Genomic DNA, 26037 nt, shown 5'->3' on the forward strand with positions numbered 1-26037 from the left:
CTAGTCTCGCCTCATGGTGTAACCCTGGATCATGCTGTTGAAGTAGGCTGGCGTGTTGCGCTCCGGGTAGAAGAGGATCATGTAGCACTTGGGGCCGAAGTAGCCCAGACTGATGGCCAGGAGGTTGAACACGGTGACCAAGAGGTCCACGATGGTGACCAGCACCCCATTGTAGACAGACATGAAGGTGCAGAGGGAGACGGATGAGGTGAAATAGAAGGTCATGCTGAAGGTGATGAACTTGGCCTCGTTGTAGTTGGTGGGCAGCTCCTTGCCCATGTAGGCGAAGCTGAAACCCACCACCGAGAGCAGCAGGTCCAGGCTGGTGTTGAACAGGAGGCTGTTGCGGTAGTTGGGGTTGCAGGAGATGATCATGATCTTGGGGTCATCGGTGTCAGTGCGGGTGGTGGGGTTGAGGCCCGTAGCCAGCGAACTGATCACCACGGTGACTATCTTGAGTGCCGTGATAAACGCCACAGAGACGTAGGTGCCCTGGTAGCGGACCCAGTAGCTGTAGGCGCGCGGGAAGCGGCTGGCCATCTTGAAGACACAGACGATCTGGAAGGAGCGCACGGTGATGCAGGAGATGCAGATGGTGAAGCAGACAGGGAAGAGGGCCTGGCGGCAGAGGCAGGTGGAGACCTTGGGCGGCCCCACATAAACCGGGACCACCGTGTATGCCACCAGCAGCAGCGTCAGCATCAGGAAGCACATGGGGCCCCCAGCCGAGCGGACCATGGGCGTCTGGAAGTGCCTCCAGAATATCACCAGGATGGCCAGGGTGCTGAGGAAGCCCAGGGCGGCCAGCAGGGCCACAGCAATGGTGGGTGCCTCGTGCCATTCTAGGAAAGACAGCCGCCGCTTGAAGCAGGAGGTCTCACTCTGGTGGGACCACTCGTTACTCGGGCAGGCCTGGCAATCATATTCATCTGCAAAAGCCCACAGCAACTCCCATTAGCCAAGCCCATCTTCCAAGCACCTGCATCCTCCCAGCCCTGCGCAGACCCAGGCCCCAGGGATGGAGACAGAGCACCAAGGGAGAGAGCAGCAGGGGCAACCCTTGCATTCACAGCAAATGCTCCTCGAGTCTCTTATGTGCATTGGCTCATCAAATCCTCACGCAACCGCACTTCACCGATGAGGAAACCAAGGCTCAGTCAGGTGAACTAATTTGCCCAAAGTCACAAAGCCAGTAAATCAGAGAGGCAGGATTTGAACCCAGGTCTTATTGACCCAGAGCCTATTACCTATAGTTCCTCCCTTCCAAGACCTCACCCTCTGGTGTGAGAGGCATTTAACCACTTACTCAAAGAATGCATTCAATACGCGTTTTTCTGAGCACCATCCATTATATTAGGCACCCGGGGTGGAAGTCCACAGCAGATGGATAAAATCCAGCCCTTGCCTCCCAGCTATTGACTGGCTGCTAGAGGAGGGCCAATGAAATCATTCCACAAACTTGCTCACCACCTCCTCTGTGCTCTGTGGTCTGCTAGGCACATAGTAAATACTTGTATTTGGTACATGTCATCATCCATTTAATTTACACTAGTGAAGCCATAAAAAAAATTGAGCTCCAACTCTGAACTGTGCAAAACACTAATGTGGACAGAAATGATGTTGTCTGCACCTTCCTAGAGTGTTCTATAGGGAGAAATGATCTTTCTTCTCATCAAGGAAGTCATTCGACAAGCACCCGCTGAGCAACCATGCTGTGCTGTGAGCTATGCTAGGCACTTTGGAAGCCAGCGGGATAAATGAGTTAGTGTCTTCCCCATCTGCCAGAAACTTTCCTCCTATTGCAAGCACCATTCATCCATTCATTCATTCATCATCCAGTGGATGTTCCCTGGCCTGACTCCCTGGGCCCTGGGCTACGTGTGTGTGGAGTGGGCTCAGCTGCAGCCTTGCTTGGGGGAATGTTGTCCCTTCTCCCTCTCTCTCTGAAGCAGCCTGTATGGAGGATTTCGCTCTATGCCAGGTTTTGGGAGGATGTAAGAGGAATCAGATATGGCCTCTGGACACCCACACCTCCCTGAGAGAGACTCCAGAGACTCTGCCAAAGGGGACGAGCCCTAGAGACTCCAGGAGCGGGGCAGGGGCAGGGCAGGAGTGCTAGGCCTCCAATCATACTTGCAGTCTGATTGAGGAAGGTGCCGGGAAGGCAGTCGATGCACTCGAAACAGCAGGTGTGGATGCCCACGGGCTTCTTCTTCTGCCCTGACTGGCACCTCTTGGAACACATGGACACAGGGATCTGGAGGGAGGAGGCAGGAGACCCTGAGTCCTCTTTTCCCACATTCTGGGGTCCTCCTACCCTCCGCAACTCACAGCATGTTCAGGGGAGAAAGCCTAGTCCCTGCCTGGGAGGGGAAAAGGGGCTGGAAATGCCACTAGAACCAGACCTTTGTAGAGACTCTTAGTTTTGCCTGCCCGAGACTTAATCCACCTTCCTCTGGTAATAGCACCCAACTGTTGAGTCAAAGATTTTCTGAGGTTGCTGGGAGGCTAGATGCAACCCTGGGGCTGCTGCAGCCATCTTGTCATGAAGGAGACAACATGGCCGAGGAAGGGTCCGAGAGATGGAGAGAGTGAGACCCTGGATCCATCTGTGCCTGAAGCCTCACTGTCTATCTCTAGAGTTTTCAGTTATATGAAGCAATAAATTAACTCCTACTGATCATTCCTCATTTGTTTGTTTGTTTTTTGAGACGGAGACTCGCTTTGTCAATTAGTTGGAGTGCAGTGGCACAATCTCGGCTCACTGCAGGTTCAAGCAATTCTTGGCTCCGCCTCCCGGGATCAAGAAATTCTCCTACCTCAGCCTCCCAAGTGGTTGGGATGATAGGTGTAAGCCATCACGCTCAGCTAATTTTCGTTGTTGTTGTTGTTGTTGTTGTATTTTTAGTAGAGACAGCGTTTCGCTGTGTTGGCCAGGCTGGTCTCAAAGTCCTAAGTTCAAGTGATCCACCCGCCTCGGCCTCCCAAAGTGCTGGGATTACAGGCAAGAGCCACTGCGCCGACCCTGATCATTACTCTTAATGATAATTGCTTACATCATTTTCTGTCACTTGCAACCAAGACTCTTAATTCACGCAGCCTTTCTGGAAGGGCAGAGACTTTTCGCATTCAGGTGAACAAGAGCAGGCAGGCAGCAATCCTGTCTATTGTTTTTGCTTCTTTATTTCCAGAACATAGAAGAGTACCCAGCACAAAGGAGGCCTGCAATCATGGCGTATTAAACAAATGAATGAATTACATGGAGAGGAAACAATAAAAGCAATGGGAAGGGGGTGGAGGAGGATGGCACGTTTGGAAAGATGGAGGATCTGGGCCCGGCTGGAGTCAGGATGCATGGGGAGGTGGTGAGAAAGCCACATTCCGAAGGCCCCTCTATGGCACACTAACAACGCTGGGGCAGTGGGAGGTAACCATGGCTCTCCAGCTGGCAAATGACCTTGTAAGATTGGGTTGTATAAAAATCATTCTGAGGGCCCATTAGGCGAGTGTTGCATGAGCACACATAAGAAGGGCCAAGGGCCCAGACGAGGGCAGCACCTGAGCCCTCTCTCTGGCCCCTCTAAGGTCCTCTGCTTTCAGTTTCCTCCCTGTAGTCCCTCTGGTCCGCATCCATCAGGGGCGTTTCCAGATGTCACATTCCCCTCTCTGAAACTTCTTCATAGAAGAACCTCCATGACTTTCCATCGGCCAGAATAAAATTATCCTCCGCCAGGCTTTCTAGACCCTGGTCTTCTCTGCCGTGTGTGTGATTACACACATGTGCAGGGAGGTGCACACCAACACACACAACACACACACACACCCCTTATCCAGACCTGCTTTCCACCACTCCCTTGCCAGATATCCTGTCTGCCACCTTTCCCTAAATCATCAAATTAATCCTACCTCATGTCCCTGGAATCTCATCCTGCTGTTCATTCATTCAAAAAGTTATTGGGCACATGTAGTGCCAGGCACTAGGAACACAGCAGTGAACCAAAGGAGGCAGAGTCGCGTTCTAAAGGAATTAGTATTTTCATGGGGAAAGAGAGATGATGACAAACATATAAATATATGATGTGATGGATGGTGAGAAACACTGCTAAGGAAAATGAAGCAGTACAGAAAGGGTGGAGAATGCTGTGGGAGTGGATCGCATTTTCAAATGGGGTGGGCGAGAAAGGCCTTGCTGAGCAGGTGAAGTTGGAGGAGAGACCTAAGGCTGGAAGGGAGTACATCATAAAGGGTATCTCTCCAGGCAGAGGGAACAGCATGTATAAGAAACTTGGTATAGTTGAGGAAGAGCCAGGCCAGTGGGGTTTGGGATGGGCAAAAGGGAGAGGAGCAGGTCAGCTCAAAGAGGTGGAGTCAAAATACTCTGGTGTTTGCTCTGAGTGACGTGAGAAGCTACTGGAGGATTCCAGGCAGAGGAGCGAAAGGATCTGACTTCATTTTAACAGCATCGCCTTATTTTCTGTGTTGAGTGTAGACTGCAAGATACAAAGGCAGAAGCAAGAGATGAGGTAAGATGTTATCTATTTCCCCAGGTGAGACACGGCCATGGTTCTGACTAAAGAGACGGCAATGGAGGTGAGAAGCAGTCAGATTCTGGATGTAATCTGGAGGTAGACTGGATGAGATTTCCTGCTGGATTGGATGACGAAGGAAGGAGTCAAGGATGATGCCAGTGTTTTTGGTTTAAACAAGGGTGTTGCCTTCTGTTGATATGGGAGGACCTTGGGGGAGCAGGTTTGAGTAGGCAAATGAATATGTAAATTGAACTTCAGGGGAGAAGTCCAGTATGAAGATACAGAACTGAGAACTATAAATATGTGGATAATATTTCATGTCAAGTAGACAGAGAAGAGAATAAATCTAATGTCTGAGCCCTGGCATCCTCCAAGGTTGAAGATAAGGAAATGAGGGGGAAATGGAAAAGGAGATTTAGGAGTGGTCATGGGTGTGGGAGAACCAAGAGAAAGAATGGCTCAAAGTCCAAGTAAAGATATTGTGTCCAAAGAGAAGTGATCAGTTGTGTCAAATGTTATTTATAGGGTAGCCATCATGGAAACTACTGGATTGGCAACACACAGACACTGGTGACCTTGACAGAAGCAATTTCAGAATAGTATTTTGGATAAAAGCCTCCTTGGAGTGGGTGCAGAGAAATCGGGGGACTGCCAGTTTCCAGTCTAGCATGTAAGGAGCTTGGAAATCATCATTCCCATCCTCAAAACACCAAAAAGCTGAACAAACTGAAAATCAACAATTCTTCTTAGATCCATCATGGAATCAGGGTCACAGGGCAAACTGCAGCCCCCAAAACTAGAGAGTGAGGTGGATACAGAAAGTGTTCAGAATATATGAATCTAGGGCACTAGAGTAGAAAATGCCACTGAAGATAACAGATGGTAAGAAAACTGAAAGAGGAAATGACTAACTGCTGGAGGCTAAGTGTGGACTAGCTTAGAGACAAACATTCCTGGGGCACAGCCTTAGGGGTGCCTCTAATATTGTCATAAGTTTAACCTCCAGGAGCCCCATAGGTTTTGTGGGGGGGAAATTGTAGAAAAAATAAAAACCTCATGCTTCTAGCAGGGGGATAAGGAAAGGAGCCATTTTGAAATATGCTCAGAGCATTCTGTTCTCCTTAACAAATGCCTTTCCTCAAGGGAAACTATTTTACCAGAACCCAACTGATGTGAATTTTACCAGAACTTAACTGACATGGGAAGAGAAATTCCCAACTCCAGCCCTCTCTAGCCTCCTTGTCTTACCTAAGGGGGTGGGGTGTGAAGCACTTATGAAGGCCACAGTTCTGGGGCACAGGCTCACTGAAAGATTGAGACCTAATCGTAGGATTACACAACACTTCCCCTCTACCTTAACACCACATCAATCAAGGGATACAGCTGAAAGAACTGCAAGGCTCAGACTGCATTTAAGAAGGAATATCTAGGGAAACCCAAAGATGAAATGGGAAACACAAAAGGACATTAGAGAAAATTTTGGCCTCTGACACCATTGCTATTTATTTATAGCAAATAGTAAACACAGTTTAACTCCTACCCAAATAAACATAAAATCTCATACCAAAAATTTATTTACCTCAATTTCTTTTACCCAATACGTCATGTCTGGCTTTCAGCAAAAAGTTACAAGCCATGCTGAAAGGCAAAACAAATAGTCTGAAAAGACAAAATAAGCGTCAGAACCAGATTCAGATATGGCAGATATATTGGAATTATCCGATGGGAAATTTTAAATAACTGATTAATTTTCTAAGGGCTCTAAATGAAAAAGTGAACAACAGGCAAGAAAAGGTAAAAAATGTAATCAGACTAATTGAAATTTTAAGAAAGAATAAAAAGGAAATGCTAGAAATAAAAAACAAGCAAACAACAGAAATGGAGAACGCCTTTGATGTGATCACCAATAGGCTGCATACAACTGAGAAAAGAATCAGTGAGCTTGATGATATGTCAGTAGGAACTTCCCCAACTATAAAGCAAAGAAAAAAAAACAACAGTAAGAGACCAGGTGCTGTGGCTCATGCCTGCAATCCCAGCACTTTGGGAGGTCAAGGTGGGTGGATCACTTGAGACCAGGAGTTTGAGACCAGCCTAGCCAACATGGCAAAACCTCACCTCTACTAAAAATACAAAAATTAGTTGGGCATGGTGACACATGCCTGTAATCCCAGGTACTTGGGAGGCTGAGGCACAAGAATTGCTTGAACCCAGGAAGCAGAGGTTGCAGTGAGCTGAGATCACACTACTGCACTCCAGCATGGGCAAGAGAGGGAAACTCTGTCTCAAAAAAGAAGGAAGGAGGGAGGGAGGAGGTAGGGAGAGAGGAAGAAAGAAGGAAGGAGGAAGGAGAGAAAGGGAAATAAAGAAAGAGGAAGAAAGGAAGGAAGGAAGAAAAGAAAGAAAGAAAGAAAAGTAAAAAAAAAAATCCAAGGACTATAGACAATTTCAAAGGTGTAACATACACATAATGAGACTATCAGAAGAAGTAGAAAAAGAAAAAAGAACAGTGGAAATATTTGAAGTAATAATGGCTGAATATTTTCCAAAATTAAAGACAGACACCAATCCACAGTTCCAGAAAGCTCAGAGAACACTAAGCAGGATAAACTATACCTTGGCTTATCAAATAACCTATACCTAGGCATATCATATTCTTGCTCCAAATAACAAACATGCATGAAAGAATGAAGCAAATAACAAAAACAAATAATGAAACCAGAAAGGGAAAAATACCAACAAAAATGGCTACTAGAGGAAAAGAAGGACATTTTATAATAATAAAAGGTCAATTCATTAAGAGAATATCATAAAAATAAATGTATATTCCCCTAACAAAACAGCCTAAAATATATTAAGCAAAAACCATCAGAATCAAATAAAGAAATAGGTAATTTAACATGTAATATTTAACAATAGGTGGAAACTTCTGTACTCCACTATCAATAATGCACAGAATTAAACAGAAGATCAACAAAGAAATAGAAAACTTGAACAACACTATAAACCAATTGTATTGGTCCATTTTCACACTGCTGTGAAGAAATACCTGGGACTGGGTAACTTATAAAGAAAAAGGGGCTTCATAGACTCACAGTTCCACATGGCTGGGGAGGCCTCACAATCATAGTGGAAGGTGAAGGAGGAGCAAAGGCACATCTTACATGGCAACAGGCAAGAGAGTGTGTGCAGGGGAACTGTCCTTTATAAAATCATCAGACCTCATGAGACTTATTCACTATTACAAGAACAGAATGGGAAAAACCTGCCCCCATAATTCAATTACCTCCCACTGCATTCCTCCCATGACACATGGGGATTATGGGAGCTACAATTCAAGATGAGATTTGGGTGGGAACATAGCCAAACCATATCACCAACTAAACCTAACAGACATCTATAGAACACTACTCAACAACAATAGAATACACATTTTTCTCAAGTGCACGTGAAATGTTCTCCAGGACAGACCATATGTTAGGCCATAGAACAAATTTTAATAAACTTAAAAGGACTGAAATGATAACAGGTATGTTCTCTAACAACAATGTAATGAAATAGAAATCAATAACAGAAGGAAATTTGCGGAATTCATAGATATGTGGAAGTTAAACAACATAACCTTAAATAACAATAGGTCAGAGTAGTAGTCACAAGGGAAATTAGAAAATACTTTGAGATTAATGAAAATAAAAACACAGCATAACCCCATAAAAAGACAAATACTATATGATTCTACTTATATAAGGTATCTAAAGTAGTCAAACTCATAGAAACAGAAAGTAGAAGGATGGTTGCCAGAGGCTGGAGGAAGGGAGAAATGAGGAGTTGTTCAATGGGAATAGAGTTAGAATTTTGCAAAACGAAAAAGTTCTAGAGATCTCTCTCACAAAAATGTGAACATACTTCGCATTACTGAATTGTATGCTTAAAAATAGGTAAGTTGGTAAATGTTGTATGTTTTTTATAACAAACATTTAAAAATTTTAAAACATACCAAAATTAATGGGGTACAGTGAAAACAATATTTAAGAGGAAAATTTATAATTATAAACATATGTATTAAAAAAGAAGAAAGATGTCACATCACTAACACTATCTTATCAAATCACTAACATTCACTATCTTATCACAGAGTTTGCTCTTTCACTCTCGAACTCAATGTGGTCCATGTGAAACTTGTTCATCTTGGCATTCTGCAGAATATTAAGCTGGTCTATGATATTAATGATACCATGGTAATTGGACCTGGTTAGTAGGAAGTAGCAAGTACTTTTATATCCAAGTAAGACCTATGAATGCCAGAGGGTTAGAGATAAACCTTACAAAGATTCAAAACTTGGGGTGGGTGGTGCTCTCACATTGGTGATGTTTTTAGGAGGCCAATGGCATGGATAATACCAGGACAATCATTCTAACATAATAGACAAGTCATCCACCCTACACCTGCTACCATGAAAGTACGGCACCTTGTGAACCTCTTTAGATTTGGGAGACAACATAAATTGCTCCTGGAAATACTGTTCCAACCCATTTATCAGGTGATTCAGAAGGCTTTCAGTTTCATGGCAGAGTAACAGGCCCAGAGAATGGCTCTGAAGAAGGCCCTGGCTTCCATATAAGCGATCCTGCCACTGGGACCACGTGATCAAGGACATCTGATGACATTTGAGTTATCTATGCTTTATAAGAATTGGCAAGCCCAAAGAGAGAGATGCAACAATGCCATGTCTTCCACAACAACATGCTACTCTCTATTTAAAAATCAACTCTTGGAGTCCTCCTGGGCCATCATGGAAATTGCGTATCTGATGCCAGGACGTGAAGTGATGATCAGATTCACAGAGTCTTATAAAGAGGCAGGAATAGAAGCAAATCTTCATATAAGGGAAATGGTATCCAAGAAGTGCCAGTGGGTCCAAGTAAATTTCATATCAATTATTGTGATACCTGTATCTATTTCTGTTATAACCAATGCCTCTCCCTCAAATCACACCTAAGACCTCATGGAGAGATTCTTTATGACAAACAATTAGAGAAGAACATTCAGGAATGATTACCAAGTAGGCTGGCTTGATATATTAATGTGAGTTGACAGTGGACTGCTGCCATACTAAGCTTTTTTTCAGTGCTAATCTTGAAGGACAGTAATGATGAAAGATATAGTTTGTATGTAGAGATGCAAGCAAGGCACTTGGTTGTTTGCTTTGTATGGATAGAGAGATGTCCTGAAGGATGGATATTCCTGAGCTCCTGGACAATATGGAATGGCTTGGCTGGAAAGAGCAAGAGTGGAAGAATGGAGATAAGGTTGCTTGGGGAAAAGTATATGACTCTCACTTGAGAGTCAGCACAAAGCAAGAAGATCTATGTCTCATGTTAATGCAAACCAGAGAACAAAGACAGAGTAATAGAAACCAGATTGAAAGATTGACTTGTCTTGGCTGGGCACCGTGGCTTATGCTTGTAATCCCAGCACTTTGGGAGGCTGAGGTGGGCAGATCACTCGAGGTCAGGAGTTCAAGACCAACCTGAACAACATGGCAAAAGCCTGTCCCTACTGAAAACACAAAAATTAGTCAGGTGTGGTGGTGCACTCCTGTAATCCCAGCTACTTGGGAGGCTGAAGCAGGAGAATCACTTGAACCCTGGTTGTAGAGGTTGCAGTGAGCCAAGACTGCACCACTGCACTCTAGCCTGGGTGACAGAGTGAGACTCTGTCTCAAGAAAAAAAGAAAAAGAAGAAGAAGGTTGACTTGTCCAATGGAGGTCACTTGGCTTCTGTCCTCAGCCACCCCAAGGCCTGCACGGAGTGGCCATGATGTCAGGGATGGAGACTACAGGTAGGAACCCAAAACTGCTTGAACTTCCTTTCATCATGGCTGACCTAGCTACTGCCACTGCTGAACACTTAACCTTCCAGCAGCAGAGACTGATGCTGAGCCCTTGACTTGGCACAGTTCTTAAAAAAGACCAGCCAACCAACTGCCAAAAGATCTATTACATCATATTCTTTCCTCTCTGGAGGAAGCAGTGTTTCAACCTCATAAGAATTTTCCTTCCCTGATTTCAGTGCAGCATCACCATCTGAGGGCTTACAGAGTAAATGATTTACTGATTCAGGATACCATATCACCTCAGATCACAAGTCAACTTCATGGTAAAGGGGTGTGACATGGGCACGTGACCACAGGCTCCACTGGTCCTAACATATACCACATTACCCAAAAGTATCCTATCTAACCAGGTGATGAGATGGCATACTAAAAGCTCAGCTAAGGTACCATCTTCAGGACCCCCTGCAAGGTGGAACACTGTCCTTTAAGATGAAGTATAGACATTGAATGAATGGCTGGTGTATAGTGTTGTGGCCCCAACAGCTAGAGTATGTGTATCCAGCAGAAAGATTGGCTACATGCAATATTATTCTCTTGGGCTCATTGTAGCATTGGTGCTTCTCCTCTCTACAATCTTAGACTCTGCTGGAATAGAGGCTCTGGTCCCCAAAGAGGGAATACTTCTACCAGCAGGCACTGTAGGGCTCTATGATTACCACATGGTCATTCTGGGATCCTCACACCAGTGAATGAAAAGGCCAAGAAAGGACGAGGTAACTGACCTGGATTCGTGGGTAGAGCTGGCGTGGTTACTATACAAGTGGAGTAGGAAGGAGTAGGTCTGGCACCCAAGGACTCACCAGGCAACCCTGGGTGCTTCAATCCCAGTGCACCTGCCGGTGGTGATCTGCAACAGGCACAGGCCATCAAGGTAAGACAACTAAGGGCCCAGACACCTTGGGGAGGAAGGTCTGGATCACCCCAAGGCAAGTGACTAACAGCAACCAAATGCTGGTTGAGAGTGAAGGAATCCAGAATGATCGGCGGAAGAGAGAGGTGAATATCAGTGACAACCTTGGGCTGTGGCTAAGTCCACCAAACTTCCTTTCCATAGAGACTGAGTTGGCTGCTGCTCTGAAAAGTCTGTGAGTCCCCAGGCTCAAGCAAAGCCAGAATGGAACAAGAAATGGACCTCTCTGTGGTCTGCCTCATATTTTCTCTACTCACTGTTTATTCCAGCCATTGCTGCAGCCACCTGTCAGTACCTGGCCTTGGCTACACAGCTCTGTCTTGTATTCTGCCCTGAGGCTGCAGTACGAGATGCCCATGGGGGTTTCTGGAGCTAACACCCCATAGGGCAACCCCTGACCACCAGGTAATGGGAGTCAGTGGATTACCTTTTACCTCCTCTGGGAGACAGTGCTAGGGTGGCTCTTCAGGAGGTCCCAGTAAGATTGACATTCAGTTGCTCACAGTAGTGTCTGGCTTGAGGATGTTCTCTTGGACCAACTTTCCCTCTTCCCTATGGAACTCTCCCCAGTCTCCCACTCCTGTTCCTGTCCCTGTGTCATGTCCTGGAATAAATCTTCTGCACACAAACATTTGTCTCAGGCTCTGCTTTCCAGGAGAAACCCAAGCTAAGACAGTGTTACGGGCTGAACTGTATCCTGCTTGAAGTCCTAATCCCCAGGACCTCAGAATGTGATCTTATTCAGAAATAAGGCCATTGCAGATATAATTAGTTAAGATGAGGTCATCCTGGAGGAGGCTGAGTCCCTAATCTCATGAGTGATGTTCTTACAAAAGGGATGAATTTGGAGACAGACACATGGAGAACACCATGTGAAAGCAGAGATGGGGTGTGATATGGCTAGGATCTGTGTCCCCACCCAAATCTCATGTCTAACTAGTCCCTAGTGTTGGAGGTGAGTCCTGGTGGGAGGTGATTGGATCATGGAGACAGAGTTCTCAAGAATGGTATAGTACTATCCTCTTGGCACTCTCCTCCTGATTGTGAGGGAGTTTTGTGAGATCTGGTCCTTTAAATGTGTGTGGTACCTCCTTCTTCACTCTCTCTTGCTGCTCCAGCCATATGACAAGCTGGCTCCCCCTTTGCCTCCCGCCATGACTGTAAGTTTCCTAAGGCCTTCCCACAAGCCAAGCAGACGCCAGCATCATGCTTCCTGTATAGCCTGCAGAACTGTGTGCCCATTCAACCTCTTTTCTCTATAAATCACCCAGTCTCTGGTATTTCTTTGTAACAATTCAAGAATGGATGAATACAGGTGATGCATCTACAGTGAAGGAACATCAAAGAGTGCCAGCAAACCCTCAGAAGCTGGGAGAAAGACCTGGAACAGACTCTATCTCGCAGCCCTCAGAAGGAGCCAACCCTGCTGACACCTTGGTCTTGGACTTCCAGCCTCCAGAACTATGAGACAATAAATTTCATTCGTTTAAGCTCCCTACCCACCCCGGTTTGTGATACTTTGCTATGGCAGCCCCAGGAAACTAATGCAGACACCACACTAACTTACTCCACAAAAATCCCCAAGGCACTCAGGAACTCACAGCATCAGGTACCTCTGCAGCTGGAGACAGAGTATGCTGTGGGGGAGTGGAGGGAAGAGGATGCAGGCCTATTAGCAAAAGAGAGTGATGAAGGCTCTTCCGGAAGCTTTTAGATCCCTAGATTCCCCTCCCCAACTCCACAAGCCAGGTCTCTATCCCTTGCCACTCCAGCAGAAATCTGATGGTGTATTCTCTAAAGAGGGTAAAACAATGGATCTTTAGATTGACAGATGTCAGACTCAGTTGAAGGCATAGCTACCATACTAACACATGAGTATCCAATGACAGGCTGTTATGAGTCCATTTTCATGTTGCTGATAAAGACATACCCAAGACTGGACAATTTACAAAAGAAAAAGGTTTAATGGACATACAGTTCCATGTGGTGAGGGAGGCCTCACAATCATGACAGAAGGCAAGGAGAAGCAAGTCATGTCTCATATGGATGGCATCAGGCAGAGAGAGCTTGTGCAGGGAAACTCCCATTTTTAAAACCGTCAGATCTCATGAGACTTGCCCACTATCAGGAGAACAGCACAGGAAAGACCCACCAGCACAATTCAAGTATCGCCCACCGAGTTCCTCTCACATGTGGGGAATATGGGAGCCGCAAGATGAGATTTGGGTGGAGACACAGAGCCAAGCCATATCACGGGCTTTAGCCTGAATGCTGTGTATCGAGAACCTCCACCACAGACTAGCTGTGTGGCCTCAGACAGGTCACACAACCTCTCTGTGCCTTCAGTTTCCTAACCTATAAAACAGGGAGAATGGTAGCATCTATCCCCTAGGGTTGATATGAGAATTGAAGCCCTTAGCACTGGGCCTGGCACACACATGTTCAGTGAGTGTTTACAGAGGTCCCTGGACCCCTCTCCCTGGGGAGCTGGAGAGCCCTGAACATGCATAGTTCCCAATCAGTGGGGGAAGGACAGGACCCCAGGCTATATGCTCACGAATAGAGATCCTACCAGCCATTGATAAAGCAGAGGTCCCTAATCCTCGGGCCACAGACCAGTACCAGTTTGTGGTCTGTTAAGAACCTGACCACACAGCAGGAGGTGAGCAGCAGATGAGCAAGAGCAGAGCTTCATCTATATTTACAGCTGCTCCCCATCGCTCACATTACCACCTGAGCTCCGCCTCTGTCAGCTCAGCGGTGGCATTAGATTCTCACAGGAACATGAACCCTGTGAACTGTGTATGCAAGGGATCTGAGTTGGGCACTCCTTATGAGAATCAAATGCCTGAGGCTGGGCGTGGTGGCGCACGCCTGTAGTCCCAGCTACTCGGGAGGCTGCGGCAGGAAAATTGCTTGAACCCAGGAGGCGGAGGTTGCAGTGAGCCAAGATTGTGCCACTGCACTCCAGCATGGTGACAGAGCAAGACTCTGTCTCAAAAAAAAAAAAAAAGAGAATCCAATGCCTGATGATCTGTCAGTGTCTCCCATCACCCCCAAATGGGATCATCTAGTTGCAGGAAAACAAGCTTAGAGCTCCCACTGATACTACATTATGGTGAGTTGTATAATTATTTCATTATATATTACAATCTAATAATAAAAGAAATAAAATGCACAGTGTAATGCACTTGAGTCATCCAGAAACTATCCTTCCCCTAGTGGTGGAAAAATTGTCTTCCGCTAAACCGGTCCCTGGTGCCAAAAACCACAGCCCCAGGGTTGAGATGAGAATTGAAATTCTTAGCACCAGACCAGGCACACACATGTTCAGTGAGTGTTTACCTTGCTGAGGCCCCTCAACCCCTCTTCCTGGGAAACTAGAAAGCCCTGAACATGCATAGTTCCCAATCAGTGGGGGAAGGACAGGACCCCAGACTACACACCCACAAATAGAGATCCCCACAGCGATTGATAAAGAATCTCCAGGCTCAGTCCATAATGAAAAGGGCCCCAGCCACTCCAGCATGAGCCCCAGGCCCCGTCCCAGGCCTGCCCACCCACCAGGCCCCCTGGCTGACCGTGTTGTTGACCGTGTGCCAGGAGATGTCTTGAATGTGCTTCAGCTGTCCCTGCAGGGGGCTGTAGGAGGCGATGCTCTGGAAGGGATTCTGGCTCAGGTCCCATTGCCACTGGACAATCTCCAAATGCAGGGCCACGTCCCCTTGCGGGTCGAAGAAGATTTGGTGGTCCAGGAGGGTGAAGTTGACCTTCCAGATCTCCTCAAGCAGCTGGTGGGGTCAGAGGGAAGGGAAGTGGAGCTAGCATCAGAATCCAGGCCAAACTTTTTCCTGGACCTGAGAAAGATTCTACCATGTCACCAGCCTTGATTTCCAACTCTGTAATATGAAGGCAATACATCTCCAAAAAAGGTGACAGTTTAGGAGTCAGTGGCTGAGAGCTCTGCTCTGGAACTAGACACATGTGGGTTCAGGCCTTAGCTCTGCCTCTTGCTGTGAGGCCTTGGACCTTTTGCTTAACCTCTCTGAAGCCGTTTCCTCTTCTGCAAAGTGGGAGCGATAAAAACTATATCTTCTGGGCTTGGAAGCAAACAAATACGTTCATCTATGTTAGGGACTTAGAGCAGAGCCTGAGACAGGAAGCACTCCTTCCAAGGTGCTGATAGAATTTCTTTTCCCTAGAAGTCACCTCAATCATCCCTCTGGGACCCAATAAATGAGGTACAGAGTCCACTGTCTCTGTCATCTGCAAAGGTCAGCTGGGATCTCCCCTGATCCCTGGGTCCTTCCTGCTCCCCACACCTTAGGGTCAGCTCTCATTCCAGTCTCTCCCCGCTCCCCAGCCCTGCATCACTCTCAGTAGGCAGAAGCCAGGACAAGCTAGAGCACACTTTGAACTGGGCATCATCCGACCTAAGGTCCAGTCCCAGCTCTGTCTGCAAATTGCTGTGTGACTCTGGGCAAGTTTCTGAACCTTGCTGGGCTGACCCTGAAAAAGCTTCCAGCTCAAATATCCCAAGGATCTGGCTCCTCGATTTTTCCCTCCATAAATGGGAGTGTTCATTGGGCTACACCTTCAGAGACACACAGAGAGGCAGGTAGCCAAGGTAGTCGGGTCCTAGCCTTCTCCCCTCCCTGCCCGGCGGGTGAGGTCCTGGCTCAGAAAGACTCTTTGGAATGTGCACAGTTTGCTAGGCCAAGGGCAATGGTCCTTTGAGCTAAGAAGAAGGAGGTTCCAACCAGGTGGTCAGCCTGAGGATGAGGATCAGGATGGTGGAGGCCCCTGGGAGTCAGGCCCTCAGTGCCCATGTTGCACTAATGCAGCGATCTGCCCAAGCAGGGTTGAGCACCTGGTATTCAAGGTAGCCAAGCTATCACCCCCAAGGGGTCAGAAAGCATTTATTTATTTATTATTTAGTTATTTAGTTATTTTTGAGACGGAGTCTCACTCTGTTGCCAGGCTAGAGTGCAGTGGTATGATCTCGGCTCACTGCAACCTCTGCCTCCTGGGTTCAAGTGATTCTCCTGCCTCAGCCTCCCGAGTAGCTGGGACTACAGGTGCGCACCACCATGCCCAGTTAATTTTTGTATTTTTATTAGAGACAGGGTTTCACCATGTTGGCCAGGATGGTCTCAATCTCTTGACCCTGTGATCCACCTGCCTTGGCCTCCCAAAGTTCTGGGATTACAGGCGTGAGTCACTGGGCCTGACCGGAGCCTAGACTATTATTGGCAGGGGCTTAGGCATCTTGGGGTTCCCCCATTAGGTTGAACCCCGTTTCCCCTTCCCCGTATAGCCCCACCCCTGCCCCAGCATAGGCTGTACATCTAAGGCAGACTCAAGTCCACCTCTCCAGCCCACCACTCTCTCCTGAGGTCAGGCACTCAGAGTCAGAGGAAGAGGAGCTCATTCTGCCTCTACGCTGCCCCAGGTAATTTGCATACATGACTGCAAATCCCCTTAATAACTCAGCAGGGTATACATGATTCCTTCCATTTAACAGATGAGAAAACCAAGGCTCAGAGATATTAAATTTGCCCGTTTGCACAGCTAGTAGGGCAGCACTGGGATTCCAATCCAGCTCTGATTGTTGAGCTCTGCCCAGCTCATGGCCACCTGCCTCACCATGTACGAACAGGTGGGTCATATCCGAGATGCCCGAGGGGCGGACAGAGATGGAGAGAGGGGTGTGGGGAAGAGCCAGACCAGTGCCGAGGACCCCATTTGTGAAATAGAAGGATTGGACCAGAACCTGAGAAGCCCTCGCAACCCTGACCCACCCCAGGCTCTCAACCCTGGAGAGGCTGGGGGAGAAGAGGGGCTGCAGTTCCCACTGCCTGTGGCATTTCCTTCTGCTGAATTCCACCTGAATCTCCAAGAACAGACTATCTTGGATGGTGAAGGTTAAATTAATGTAAAAAGCAATTTCGTTTTGGGACCAGGGAGGACTAGCGCTATGTGTCTGGAAGAAAGGGATGCCCATGGCTCCTCACACCCATTTGCCTAGAACCCCAAGGGAGGAGGATGGAGGTGCCCTGCCATCTCTATGGCAGCCACCCCCTGGGGCCCTCACCTGCCGGGGGTAGACCACCCTCCTGGTGCAGGTGCTGTGGTCACAGCCGAGGAGGCTGTGCAGGGCATGGGCTTTCTATGATTCTATTACCTGCTGAACATTTTTACTGGGATGGCCACAAATTTGCCAGCCTGGACTCACCCAACCTCCCACTGATCTCACCCCATCACCACCATCACCACGGGCAGCACATCCGCCCAGTGCCATCTCCCTCTCTCATCACCCCTGAGGCCTCTCTCTCTGCCTTGCCTTCATGGGGTGCCCATCCCCACTACCTCAGCACTATTTCATCACCATCCATTACCACCACCCCCGTCCACTCCCTGGCTGGGTGCCTGTCACCTCTCCGAACCTCAGTTTCACCTGTGTATGGGAGAGCACCCACGTAGAAACAGTGTCTGCTCATCGGGTGTCTGAGGGTAACTGAGAATTCAAATAAAGAGGTGAACACAGTGTCCGGCACATAATAAGTGCCCAGTCATTCATTCATTCAATATTCACTGAGAATCGACTCCAAGCCGGACCAGTGCCGGCAACTGGGATATCACATTGGAAAGGATTGACAAGGTCCCTGCTCTCACTGGCAATAAACAGTGTCGTGGTGCGACCCGGCAAGGGGGATGGGAGGTAGGAAGGACACCACAGACCATTTTGCAGGTTGTGCCCTGCACGAGTGGGTCCAGTTAGAACAACTGGGAGGAACAGCTGGAGTCCAGCCCACTCAGGCCACCAAGCCACACGCCTGCCACAGGTCTGCGTCCATCCGAAGCAAAGAGCATCTTGTCCTAACTTGTCTGCACAAAAGGGCATCATCTAATTCACACAAGGACGGCATTGATGCCAGCAGAGACCCTGGGCGAAGCCTACATGGGGTGGGCTGGGCTCCCTCTTACTTGACTCCATCATCCCCCACCACAGCCCTAAATTGGCTTGTTGCGCTGTCTCAAGAACGTCATCTTGGTGCTTGGAACTCTCTATGAACTCCTGCTGCCTCTAGGACAAAGCCCCCCTCCTTCATCCGGCACTAGATGCCCTCCAGTATCACCTGCACTTTCGGTAGCCTCTCAGTCTTCACCACACGAGCCCAACCACGTGGCCCCCACTCTCCCACTCTCCTCCTGGAAGCTCCAGTGCCCACTCACTCCCTACGTCAGTCCTGCCTTCCGTGACCCTCTCCCACCATGATGACGCCCCTGCCCTGTGCACAGCTGCAATTCTGACTTCCTGCTGCACTTGGCAGACAGATCTTATTAACTATCCTCATCTCCTCCTAAGGTGGGCGTCCCCCAGGCCTGGCACATAGTAGGTGCTCAACAAAAGGGATAGAGCACTCTGGTTGCTATGATTGGTGCCCTTTCGTCTCTACTGCTGGAAGAAGGAGAGTCAACTGTCTTTCATCATAGCTCCTGCTGCCAGTTGCAGCTGGGAGGATGCCCAGAAGGTGAAGTGGGAAAACCACAGCAGAATGGGCCAGACCTGGGTTCAAAGGCAGGGGCTGCCACTTACCACTGAACAATCACGAACTAGTCACTTTGACTTCCTGTCGCTCAGTTTTTCTACCTGTAGATTATCCTCACAGGATGGTCATGAGTTAGATGTGATATATACTAGGCATTCAGTAAAGCACCCACAATCATCATGTATATTATTAATGTAACAGGACATATAGCAATACACAGCATTTTTACCAACTGGCAGTAGAATTCCTTTTAAAGAATAACCACAATCTTTTAAAAGAAAAATGTTCAAGGTTGCAAGGTTAGGATCTGAGGTTATGGGATAGAGAGGTATAATTAAATAGAATGAGAAAGAGAAGTTCTTCAGAGCAAAATTAAATTTGCTCTGTTAAGGAAGTGAAGAGTTATTTGAGGACGGGAGAGGGATCTGGCAAGTGGGAGAAAGGAGAGAACGAAGAGGGGAGATGGGCAGGGTTTGGGGAGCTGGCTGAGCAAGAGTGGAAGGCTGGCTCCGAACTGTGAAAAGCCAAGCAATTGTTTAACAACAGAGATCTCTAATAGCAAACTATAAAGTGTGTCTCTCTAACGCAAATCCCCTCTGCGCCTCCGATCCTCAGTAAAACCTTCTATATTCCAGCAGGCTTCGTGGTAGGGGGTTTCTGTGTGTGCCTGTGAATGTGGATGTGTGTGCTAAACCAGAAGAACAGACCTAAAGTCTCCATCTGAACCATGGTGACAGAGAACTAGGGTCATGAGAAGATCCATAAAAGCGACGAAAGGCCTTAGAGGGTCCAGGGGAAAACGCAAGCCCATCCCAGACTCCCAACCGCGGAAAGGCTGGAGAGGGGAGGGGGGCTGCTGTTCCCGCTGCCTGTGGGATTTCCTTCTGCTGAATTCTACCTGAATCTCCAAGAACAAACTATCCTGGATGCTGAGGGTTAAATTAATGTAAAAAGCAATTTTGTTTAGGAACCAGGGAGGACTAGTGCTACGCATCAGGAAGAACAGGATGCCCGTGGCCTTTCACACTCATTTGCCCGGAACCCCAAGGGAGGAGGATGGAGGTGCCCTGCCGTCTCGGTGGCAACCACCCCCTGGGGCCCTCACCTGCCAGGGGTAGACCACCCTCTTGGTGCAGGCGCTGTGGTCACAGCCGAGGAGGCTGTGCAGGGCGTGGGCCACGGCGTAGACCGCAGAATACACACTGTAGACGATGCGCTCCCCAGAGAGCCTGAGAATGGTGTTGAAGGACAAGGTGGAGTTCAAGCAGGTGTCGCACTCCTGGTTGCAGGTAGACCTCTGGTTGGTCGGCCCGGCCTGCGGGCCCCGCACGCGGAACTCGCTGAAGCCTGGGATGGGCACGTTCTGGATGGTGATGCCCAGGAAGGTGCCCGTGCGGTGCAGCCCCGTGACGTTGTGCAGGACCGGGTCGATGGCCCAGGACTCGGAGGCGATCCACACGGCGCCCGTGAAATTCTGGCGCACCACCTCCCTGAAGAAGTCGTACAGGTTCAGGTCGGGCGAGAACACGACCACGACGCGCGCCGTGCTCTGCTGCAGCTTCTCCACGATGCTCACCAGGCGCTGGCGATCCTCTGGCGTTATGTCCTGGTTGGGCTGCAGCGTGGGCAGCGTCTCCTGGAAGGCGATGCAGATGTCGCCACCGGCCAGGCGATCGCCCAGCAGCTGGCCGTTGTCGCGGCCATAGGTGTCGCTGCTCACCAGCACGCTGATCCAGTTCCAGTGGAAGTGCAGCATCAGCTGCACCATGGCCTCGATGTGGTGCTTGGCGCTGGGCGCGGTGCGCAGCAGGGCAGGGAAGCGCTGCTTGTCTCGCAGCTGGTCGCTGATGGCACTGTAGGTGATCTGCGAGGGGAGGGGCCGTGGCATGAGCGAGTGCCTCACTGTGCTCTGCCCCCACCCCAGGGCTCTATCCACCATCATCATTCAGAAAGCACCTAGTGCAACCCACCCCAGAGGGCGGTTGTTTACACCATCATGGTCCGTAGGTAGCCACGTGCAATAAGAACCTACTGTGTGCCGGGCCCCAGCACCATCATGATTATTGAGCACCTACTGTGTACCACGCCCTGGGCCAAGCCATATACACCATCATCCTCATAGTCATCAGCACACTGGCGTTTAGTGAGAACCACATCCTGGGCTAGGTGAGTGACATCCCCATCATCCCCAACACCTAGAAACTCTTACTGAGCACAGTGCTTTCCCCCTCGCCCTCATCACCATCAGGCTCATCAACTGGCCGCGTTTCTTCCCTCCACCTCCAGTGCTCCGTGGTTTTCTTCTCAACTCACTGGGTGTCCCATCTCCTTTGCTGGTTCCTTCTCTTCTCTATGACCTCTTAGCCCTGGAGGACTCTGGGCTTAGGCTTCGGTCCCTATCTCGTCTCCAACTGTTCTCCCCGTCCCTTGGTGTTCCCATCCAGCTTCATGGCTTCAAATCCCACTTCCACACCGACAACTCCCAATGGACAGCCCTGGCCTGGACTTCTCTCCTGAACTCCAGACGCATACCACACCTGCCTGCCGGACGTCTCGGACTTCACAAATCCAACCCAAAGCCCTGCTCTCCTCTGAGCCTGTTCCACCCACACCCTCCCCCATCTAGGTTGATGACGAATCCATCTTTCCAGTGACTCAGGCCAAAAACTCTGGAGTCGCCCTTGACTCTTCTTTCACACACAGGTCACAGTGGATCCATCAGCAAATCCTCTTGGCTCTACCTTCAAAATGTATCCATCCAGTGTCTACCAGCTCCGCGCTCCCTGCTGTCCAGCCACCATCACCCCTGGACTACACTGCAACATGACACACCCACTTTCCCCTACAGTCTACGCTGAACATGGCAGCCCAGTGACCCTGCTCACATGCATGTCAGGTCACTTTACTCCTCCTCTCAGAACCCCTCCACAGCTCCTAACATCACCCAATGGCCCCTAAGGCCTCCAACATTTCTTTGCATAGCCCTCGCCTTTCTGGTTTCATCTCCTTCTCCTCTCTCTCCAGCTCCAGTTCCGCCAACATGCCAGGCATCTCCTGGCCTTGGCATTTGCTAACCCCTCTTTCTGGAATGCTCTTCTCTTAGATCCCTCCTGGCCCCATCACTCCTTCATCTCCCTCAAGTCTTTGCCCAATTGTCAGTGAGACCCACCTGACCACCCTGTTGAAAACTGCAATCTCCCTCTACGAACTCCTCCTTTCCACCAACGTGCCAGATCCCCTCTACCCTGCCCACATTTTTATTTTATTCATGGCACGTCTCACCTCTGACATCCTACCTCACTTACTGTTTACGCTTATTTTCTGTCTCTCCCCACTAGAAGAGAAGCTCCATGAGGGCAATGATTTCCATATTCTTGCCAGCTATATCCCAGCACCTACAACAGTACCTGGTACATAGTAGGTGCTCAATAAATATCTGTTACATGAATGAAAGAATGAATTCAGTCCTCAGCTAGATGCTTCACGTAAAAGTACTAACATTAAACAGTAGCAATCACAATATTCCTGACTACCTACTGTGTGCCAAGTCTTTTGCTAGCTGATCTTGAATGATTATATAGTCTGTACCCATACTGCACTGGGCACTTTCAATCATGATGATGATAATACTAGTAATAATACAAATAACCCTTTTTTGAGGACCTACTATGACACAGACCTTGTGCATACCGAATAATATTAAGCACTTCAAGTTTTCATTCCTGTGCAAGATGCTTTATAAAAACATTATTGAGAGGCTGGACGTGATGGCTCATGCCTGTAATCCCAGCACTTTGGGAGGTCAAAACAGGTGGATCACCTGAGGTCGGGAGTTCGAGACCAACCTGATCAACATTGAGAAACCCCATCTCTACTAAAAATACAAAATTAGCCGGGTGTGGTGGCGTACACCTGTAATCCCAGCTACTCGCGAGGCTGAAGCAGGAGAATCGCTTGAACCTGGGAGGCAGAGGTTGTGGTGAGCCAAGATCACAACATTGCATTCGAGCCTAGGCAACAAGAGCGAAACTCCATCTCAGAAAAAAAAAAAAAAATTATTGACTACTTACTGTGTGCTAGAAACTTACACAGGTTGAACACTAATCTTCAGACAGTCCTGGGATGGAACGTTTATCATCCCCCTTTACAGGTGGGAAAACTGAGGCCTAGAAGAGTTAAGAGATGTGCCAAAGGCTTCACTGTGGCCAAGACACAGTGCCAAGTTGCACAACCAGATCTGTCCCCCCAAAGCCTGAGCTCTTATGCCATAAGCTGCTGCCTTCTCAAGATTCAGGCTGGTGTCCTGACCCTGCTTCTGGTCCTAGCATCACCTCCCATGATTGATGGAGGAAGTGGCTTCTGAGGCCCCTAGACAGTCACTCCTCTGCCCTCCTCCCCAGGTCATTCTCCAGGGCCAGGGGCCTCACCTGTGGAAGGAGAAAGAGGGAGAGGAAGTTGGCCACAGTCGTGACAGACTCGGAGTTTTCAGGGCCAATGACAGCCACCACACGGGGCACGTAGTTACTGTAGTCCTCTTGGATGGGAAGGAGGCTGTCCTCCTGTGCCAGGAAGTAGAGCACCGGCTGGACGTTGTTGGAGATGTAGCACACATCCACCATCTCGTAGCCCAGCAGCACATCAGGCAACAGGCTGCTGTCATTGTTGATCTCCTCCACCGCGAAGCGCATGGCCTGCATGAGGTTGTAGCCACTCACCTTCATTTCATACCTGGAGGGGCCACAGCAGCATGACGTGGAAGTAGATTCAGAGTGAGGAAGGGAGGGATAAGAGGACCAGTCCTCCTCCTCCCTACCACAGGAAAGCCAAGGCATTGGCTAAAAAGGAACCACTCCAGAAGACTCTGGAATTTTCACATCACTGTCACCATGCCACATCTCTAGGGGCACCATTGCCCATGTGGCCACCACTGACACTATTATCCATGTGGCTGTGATCACTATAACCTCCATCACTGCTCTACCGATGTCCACCAATGTGACCACCATTATCCACTATAACTTCCATCATCACCATCACCTCTATCACCATCATCACCCACTATCCCTATTACCAATATCACCACCACTGCCATCACTGTCACACAACCTTGTGACCATCATCACCACCATCATCTCTGTCACCACCACCACTATTACTATCAGTACCATTACCATCTCCACCAGTATCACCACCATCATCACCACCATTTCCACCATCACCATCACCATCATCAATGCCATCATCATCACCACCATCACCACCATTTCCACCATCAGCACCACCATCACCATCATCACTGCCATCACCAACACCATCACCATCATCAGCACCATCATCATCATCACCACCACCATTTCCACCATCACCACCACCATCACCATCATCACCACCTCCATCACCATCGCCACCATCACCATCATCACCACCCCCATCAGCAACATCACCACAATCACCATTATCACTGCCATCACCAACACCATCACCACCATTACCATCATCAGCACCATCAGCACCACCATCACCATCATCACCACCACCGTTTCCACCATCATCATCAGCATCACCATCATCACTGCTATCACCACCACCATCACCACCATCACCATCATCAGTGCCATCATCATCACCACCATCACCACCATTTCCACCATCACCACCACCATCACCACCATCACCATCATCAGTGCCATCATCACCACCATCACCACCATTTCCACCATCACCACCACCATCACCACCATCACCATCATCAGTGCCATCATCATCACCACCATCACCACCATTTCCACCATCACCACCACCATCACCATCATCACTGCCATCACCAACATCATCACCACCATCACCACCATCACCATCATCACCACCCCCATCACCAACATCACTACCATCAGCATCATCACCAACACCAGCACCATCATCAGCATCACCATCATCAACACCACCATGACCATCATCACCAACACTATCATTGATAGCATCACCATCATCACTGCAACCATCACCATTATCACTACCAGTACCATCATTACCAACACTATTACCACCACCACCATCGCCATCATCACTACCATCACTGTCATCACCACCATACTCTTTATCATTGTCATCATCACCAGTATTACTCTTATCAACATTATCAGCATCACCACCATTACACTCATCATCATCATTATACTCCCCACCATGATCACAAGCATTAGAAAATCCAGCCTTGTGCCTGGTGCCATCACCTTCACCATTCTCAAGCCAGCATACAATCTTCCCCAATGTCATAAATGATGCATTTCTTATAGTCAACCCTTAATCATCCTTTGCACTGTCCTACCTTTCTCCTTGTCTCCCACAATACCTTCACCCTCTCTGCAAGAGGTCACTATTTTATAGTCCCAGGCTGGCTCCATGTCCCAGCCTTCATGCTTGCATGCAGATGCACCCACCCCTCACAATCTCCAAGCGATGCTACCATCCCATGGGGCTCATGGAGGAGGTGAGGGAAGAGGAACTTCCCTCTAGGCCCAAAAGCACCCCTACCCACCCAGCCACAGCCCTTGGAAAATGCAGTCTGAGAACCTGCTACAGAAAAATCACATTCTGCCTCCAAAGGTTTTTTGAATAAGCTTTGACATGGACCCATTGGGAGTCCTCCCAGTTGCCAAAGTGGGTGGGGCAGCTTTGATGGCCCTCCAGGCTCAAACATTCTGCAACTCAATTTTTTTAAAAAATGACATTGAGATGACCCAAGCCTTAGTGTTTCAGAACACAATTGCCAAAGATTTTGGTAACACGCACTGTATAAGGCCTCCCTGGGGGCTAGGGGCATGGATCCAGAATAAGGGGGTTGGCAATGAATGGGGAGCAGTGCTCTAAGCCTTTGGTCCTGGCCTGGCTCCCAAGGACTACAGGACCAGCCCTGGCTTCCCACCCCATCCCCACTGCCACTTCCAGCCCCCACTGGAGACTCACTCCTTGCACATGGGCACCTGCAGGAAGTTGAGGTGGACGGTGCCCTTCATGTTGGCATGGAGGGTGAAGAGGCCACCCAGGAGGTAATCCCCAGGCAGGTGGAAGTCCGAGTTCTCAGCCGGCTCAGCCAGGACCCATAGCAGGAAGAACAGGAAGCAGACGGTCCTTGCCCTGGACCCCAT

General features: G+C 48.7%; 1 protein-coding gene across 1 annotated transcript; it reads right to left on the reverse strand.

Annotated features, from left to right (window-relative positions):
• On the reverse strand, positions 1–26037 carry TAS1R2 (taste 1 receptor member 2). The gene is made up of 6 exons (XM_012439774.2): positions 25856–26037; positions 23317–23617; positions 19995–20753; positions 14918–15127; positions 2134–2257; positions 1–929 (listed from the first exon to the last, which is right to left on the reverse strand). Exons 1-6 carry the CDS (start codon positions 26035–26037, stop codon positions 1–3), a joined length of 2505 nt encoding a protein of 834 aa, XP_012295197.2.

Source organism: Aotus nancymaae, unplaced genomic scaffold, assembly GCF_030222135.1.
Source record: "Aotus nancymaae isolate 86718 unplaced genomic scaffold, 86718_ANA_hifiasm-v0.15.2.pri h1tg000053l, whole genome shotgun sequence".
Taxonomy (NCBI): Eukaryota; Metazoa; Chordata; class Mammalia; order Primates; family Aotidae; genus Aotus; species Aotus nancymaae.